This window comes from Citrus clementina, unplaced genomic scaffold (assembly GCF_000493195.1).
Source record: "Citrus clementina cultivar Clemenules unplaced genomic scaffold, Citrus_clementina_v1.0 scaffold_3, whole genome shotgun sequence".
NCBI classification, from domain to species: Eukaryota; Viridiplantae; Streptophyta; class Magnoliopsida; order Sapindales; family Rutaceae; genus Citrus; species Citrus x clementina.
The window spans coordinates 32828025-32834457 of record NW_006262339.1 but is presented as its reverse complement, the minus strand read 5'-3'; the positions used below and the strand labels follow the sequence as shown (position 1 = coordinate 32834457).

The window sequence follows — 6433 nt, the reverse complement described above, 5'->3', positions numbered from 1 at the left end:
TAAAATAAAATAAACGAAATCCTCGGGATTATAAAAAATTTAATTGATGGGCAAAAAGTAATTAATAGAAATAAAATCCAAATTTTCTCATGGCAGCAAATGAAATAAACATTCTTCAGATTTGAGAATAGAGAAACAAATAAATATAAACAAAAAAAAAAAATTCCTCGATGTCAATATGTCATTACAACCGTTGAATCATCATCATAAATGTTGATTCCGGAAATAGCTGAGCCACGAAAAGAAGAAAACCGTCATGGAAGACATTACATAAGGAATAAACATGCATGCCCATCTAATGTCTACCATAGTTTAGTTAACATTATAATCATCCCTAATTTAGATAGAAATAGCATCATCTCGATTTAGCCAGCGTGTTTAATCGATCCAGTGATTTTTAAGTAACTATTTATTTGGTCACCCAACTCACCCAACTCCTCGCGGGAGAGAAGGATTTGAGGGTGCATTTAGAAGTAAGGTGCTTATAGTTTTTAAGTTACAACTGTTGTGGAGTAAAAATTATAATTATAAATAAAATTAAAAAAAATAACTTTTAAGCTACCAAACCCCATCTATAAGATTTCACCAAATGCTTAATTTTGACAATCCAACTGCCACAGATCACTCTCAAACGTGCCTAAAAAGAAAACATTTGATACCTTAAAAAAAGAAAACAACAGCCGGAATCGCCAACGTTCTTAGATGTCTAAAATAAGTACATAATTCATCCATTTCAATCAAACAAGTCCCAGACCATGACCAGTGACCGCTACTGAATACTGAAAATACCAAATATCGGATACCGATTCGATGAAACAAGTGAACACACTACAATGGTTATCTGAGAAAAGATTTAAAAACGGGTACGAGGATGTTAATTTACCCAAAACGGCCACGTCGACGGTCCTGATCGAGGCCCCACTTGCGGACCCCAAACTGTAATTCGGCGGCGGCAATCAAGAACTCAACAGCCTGTTGCGTGGTCAGTAAGTCGACAACTCGCCTCACCGTTCGTAGCCTCAAATCGTCGGCCTTCTGCACGATGCTGACGAGAAGCCGTATTTTCTCGTCGACGCTCGCGCTGCAGTCGCCCACCAACTCACTGGCCCCATCTTGCCACTCCGATAACTCGTCCGTGATTGCATTCTCTTCTTTCACCGTTTCGCATTGCAACTCGCTCACTCGTCTGCTGCACACATATGCAAACCCTATTCTTTAAGTAAATGCCGGCAGCTCGTAATTAACCGCACATATCATTTCACAACAAAATGTACTTACGTATTTTTATCAATTATATATATATATAATAAAATATAAATGCTAGCTTCATGGTCAAGAAAGAAAATAGAAAAGAAAATTACTGGCCTGAACTGGCTGGGGGAGAGGTCACCAAGGTCACCGGTTCTGAGGCCACGAAGGATATCAACAATATGAGACTCAAAGAGGGTGCTTGACTCCGTGTACACCAAATGAAACACAGTTGTGGGCCGCCACCCTGCGATCCAATGGAGTGACCGTTCGAGGGAAGAAGCCCAGGGAGCTGCGAACACGTTGAACACGTCGCGTTGGGCCTCGGCGGACTTGACCTTGTAGTACTCGGTGTAGTGGGTCAGGGTCTTGGCGACCAGCTTCTCCAGGTCCTGGTGCTGGTCGTGGGTCGTTGGCGGTCGAGGAGCCGCCGAGAGTTGCTGGACCAGCTGGTTCAGCTGCTCGAACCACGTGCTGTAGAAGCTGCTGAAGCTTGACGACGACATTTTTTAATTATTTGGGTCCCTACTCTCTCCCTTGAGAGTGACAGTGAGAGTGGGAGATAAAAAGAGAAAAAAAAGAGAATGGCTATTTTATAATTAAGTTAAATTTGGGGGGTTTGTTTCTTTTTTCTTTGTTGTGTGGTGTTTGTGTTGACCGTTGAATGCTCATGGAAGTGCAAGACAAGAATTAATAGAAAGGGAAAAAGACAAAATTTGGAAATGTAGGTGGCAGCAACTGGCAAGCGTGTGAAAGGCGCGTGCTAACTACGTGGAGGAAGATGATGAAACATGTCATGGCGGGCCGCTCATTTCATTTGTAATTTTCTCACCTGTTTTTTGTTTAATATATATTTTCTCTTCTTTTGCTTTCATTTTGGGTTTGTTTTTGGATGGGATGATTGATAGTTTGATGTACAAAAACAAATAACAATAATAATAACAACAAGGATTTAAAGATGAGTTAGTGAAATAAAAAGATAAAAATAAAAAATATGTATGAATCATAGATTTAGTAAGTGAAATAATTGATAAGTAAGTGAAATAAAAAGATAAAAATAAAAAGAGTTATGCTATTTGAACTCCACGACGACAGAAAAATTGGCACGTCAATGTCTGTTGCTTCAACTGCACTCACCAGCTTTTGTCTATTACTTTTTTCATTTAAAAAATAAAATAATCAAAAGAAAGAAAGAAAAGTAACGAAAAGATATTACTTTTTTACAGCCATCTTTAGTCTCTCTCTATCTCTCACCTCTCATTTACTCAACGTGAGCTATCTGCATTTAGGAAGGAAAAACCAGTTCCGTCTCTGCATCTCACCAGTTCCGTCTCTGCATCTCGCTTATCACAAGGAAGAAGTTAGATCTAGATCTACAAAAAGAGGTATTGATAAAATTGGTACTGATTAATTGGTAAGTTGGTGACTCTCACTACGTTCAAATAAAATTTTTATTGTGTTCTATATATTTAAATGGTTAGAATATTTAATTTAAATTGTAAAAATTCGTAGATTTTTGCTTTTTATATATTTAAATTGTTATGATTTTTTTAAATTTAAATGGCTGGAAATAATGGAATAAATTATAATAATTTTCTGAATGTGTTTTATATATGTTAGGATTTTTCTTAATTTAAATGGCTGGAAATAATGGAATAAATTATAACAATTTCTAAATGTGTTTTATATATGTTAGGATTTTTTTTAATTTAAATTGCTGAAAATAATGGAATAAATTACAATTTCGGGATGTGTTTTATATATTTAAGTTGTTAGGATTTTATAATTTAAATTGTTGGAGATAATGGAATAAATTATAAAAATTTGTGGATGTGTTTTATATATTTAAATTGTTAGGAATTTTCGTTACTGGACAAAATGTTATATAAGTTTCTTAATACAAATGTTAATTATTTTGTAGAAATTGAGTATTTGGAAAATGAGCATGCATTTGAAGAGTTGCAAGAAACAAGAGCTAACGATGTAAATGAAATTGTGGAACCGAACAAATGTGAGCGAACTCTTGAAATGTTATTTGATAATCATGAAGAAATGTTTGCATTTTACAAAGCTTATGGTAAACAAGAGGGGTTTCCTGTGAAGGTTCGAAGTACTAAGAAGGGGACCGATGGAATTGTAAAATATGCGACATTTGCATGTGGGCATAGCGGCAAGTCAGAAAGTAAATCTGCTAATGCATTGAAGCCGAAACCGAATGTGAAAAATAGTTGTGATGCAAAAATTGGAGGTTGTCTAAATGAAGATGGAAAATGGGTTCTTCAAACTTTAAATTTTCAACACAACCATGGATTGAGTCCAGACAAAGCTAGGTATTTCCCATGCAATCGCAGAATTAGTGCAAGCGCTAAAATGCGAATTGAAATGAATGATTGTGCAGGAATTAGAATTGCCCAAAATTTCAATTCTATTGTTGTTGAAGCTGGTAGGTATGAAAATGTGTCATTCTTAGAAAAAGATTGTAGAAATTTTGTTGACAAAACAAGGTGATTACAGCTTGAGGAAGGAGATGCTATGGCGCTTTTAAAGTACTTCCAGAAAAAGCAAGCAGAATGTAATGGATTTTTTTTTAGCATTGATTTGGATGAAGAGGATCGATTAAAGAATGTGTTTTGGGCAGATTCGCGGAGTACGGCAGCTTACAAATATTTTGGAGATGTCATCACATTTGACACTACATATCTGACCAACAAGTATGACATGCCATTCGCTCCCTTTGTTGGAGTTAATTACCATAGACAATCTATTTTGTTGGGATGCGGATTGATTTCACGCGAGGATACGGAGACATTTACGTGGTTATTTGAGGCGTGGTTATCATGCATGTCTGATTCTCCTCCCCTTGGTATCATTACAGATCAAGACAGGGCAATGCAAAAGGCAATTGAAAACGTTTTTCCTATTACTAGGCATCGATGGTGTTTATGGCACATAATGAAGAAGGTGCCTAAGAAGTTAGGGGCTTTTAAAGAACATGAAGGTATTATATCTTCCCTGCTTTCTGCTGTTTATGATTCACTGAGTTCTAATGCGTTTGAGGAAGCTTGGCATTGCATGATTACAGAATATGATTATGGGATAATGATTGGTTAAATGGTTTGTACGAGGAAAGGCATCGTTGGGTCCCATGCTATTTAAAAGGCTATTTTTGGGCAGAAATGTCAACAACTCAGCGAAGTGAAAGTATGAATGCATTTTTTGATGGATTTGTTAACTCAAAAACAAATCTGAAACAGTTTGTAAAGCAATATGAAAATGCATTGAAGAGGAAAGCTGAATTAGAATGGCAAGCAGATGCCAAGTGTTTCAGTAAAATGACACCATGCGTGTCAAGATATGAGATGGAGAGGCAAGTTGAAGAAGTGTACACCATTCCCAAGTTTAAAGAATTTCAAGAAGAATTGATTGCTCTTATGTATTGTGATATCTCGGATTCTGTGGGATCAATATATCAAATAATTGAATCATTTGGGCAAGGTCGGAGAGGCTTCTTTGAGGTTTTTTTTGAAGAAGCTGAGTGTGAAGTTAATTGTATATGTTCAAAATTCCAGTTTAGGGGGATTCTTTGCAGGCATGCCCTTGCAGTGCTGATACGTAACTCAATTGAATTACTTCCAGAAAGATACATTTTATCAAGATGGAGGAAAGATGTGAGGAGACGTTATAGTAAGCTGAAAGTTTGTTATGGTGTGCAGAATTTGACCATCCAACAAGAAAGATATGAAAAAATGTGTAACGCTTTCAATGAGGTTGCAGACATAGCCTCTGATGATGAAAATAGCTATAAAACGGTGTTGGATTGGATTGAGAAAGCAATGAAGGATCTGGCCAAGCAAATTCACTGTGAAAGTGTGGGAAAAACTAATACTGGTGGAGCAAGTTGTAGCAACAACAAACAAATTAACAATGAGAGTGTGGAAAGAACTGTTATTGGCGAAGTAAGTTGTAGCAGCAACAATGTTCAACTTGCACTGAATGATCCAGTAGTGACACGTCGTAAAGGCCGTCCACCTTGCCTAAGGAAAGAATCTTCGATTCGTAAGAAATCCGTTCAAAAGAACAAGTCCGCACAAAAAAAATAAGGTATGATTAAAAACAAAGATCTATTTTCTAATTAATTTGGTCTTAGTTTAATTGTCTTTAATAATCTTGTAGGATTTACAAGAAAATGCCCCATCATCTTATCATGTGCCTAATGAAATCTCCACACAAGGGAGCAACATAGCCACGGTAAATTTTGTGAATTTTTTCTTTTAAAATTTTCTTTTATTTCGAGGATATGTAATTAAGTATAAGATTGTGCATATGTAGACGCTACAAGAAGGAAGCACTATTTACAGAAATCTCAACCAATACGGCACTTTGGGCTATTATAATATAAGAATTAAATTATTTAAATTTTAGTTTTAAGATTTTTATATGTATTTTACATATATTTTATTATTTGATTAGGTACCTATGTACCAATCCCAATTCGGTGGAAGCAACATTTATCAGCCATTTCCTTATAATTGGCACACAGTAAGTTGTTGTTTACAAGTCGTTAATGAATACATATATTTTAATATTTTTGTAATGTAATATGATGTTTATTTTTATGTATTATAGCAACTAGTCTCATCGTATACTTCGCAGTTGCATTATGGACTTTGTTGATTTCCCTGCCCTGCACTTACATCTCTATTATAACCAAATTTTTATCTAACAATGGCTTCAAACAGTCAATCAAAATAAATGTAATAAGTCACGTAACTTAGGATTGAAATTGAACTGATTATTATGTTCTTCCCAATGTACTCCAATATGATTTTTTTTTTCCAGAAAAAAAAGTGACTACTCTTCAACTCTCAATATATTGTATATTAAGAATAGAAATTCATAATTCGAATATAACAATAGAAATTTAAGTTGTGCTACAATAGAATTGACCACAAGAATTCCACAGACAAAATAATTTTAATGAGAATGATTTAAAGCATATATTATTCAAAGCTTGTCAGAAGAAACAAGTCTATTCGTAGCAGGAAAAAGAAAAACCAAAGGTAACAACAAATGCAAGAAATACAGCTCCCAGAAGTAGAAAAACAATTTGGGAAATTATTTAAGGCAAAATAAATTATATATGGAAATTCTAGTTGCTAAATTATTCTTGCATCAAATAGTAACA

General features: G+C 35.1%; 1 protein-coding gene across 1 annotated transcript; it reads right to left on the bottom strand.

The window, feature by feature from the left end:
• Positions 1–753: 753 nt before the first annotated feature.
• Positions 754–1788, bottom strand: LOC18048088 (protein DOG1-like 4). Its single transcript, XM_024189489.1, has 2 exons — positions 1366–1788; positions 754–1213 (listed from the first exon to the last, which is right to left on the bottom strand). The coding sequence occupies exons 1-2, from the start codon at positions 1752–1754 to the stop codon at positions 880–882; spliced, it is 723 nt and encodes a 240-aa protein (XP_024045257.1). The 5' UTR covers positions 1755–1788; the 3' UTR covers positions 754–879.
• Positions 1789–6433: the final 4645 nt, after the last annotated feature.

Coding starts and splice junctions, on each gene's coding strand:
- LOC18048088 (XM_024189489.1), bottom strand. CDS start 1,754: ATGTCGTCGTCAAGCTTCAGCAGCTTCTACAGCACGTGGTTCGAGCAG. Junction 1,214..1,365: donor CTCTCCCCCAGCCAGTTCAG/GCCAGTAATTTT, acceptor ATTTACTTAAAG/AATAGGGTTTGCATATGTGT.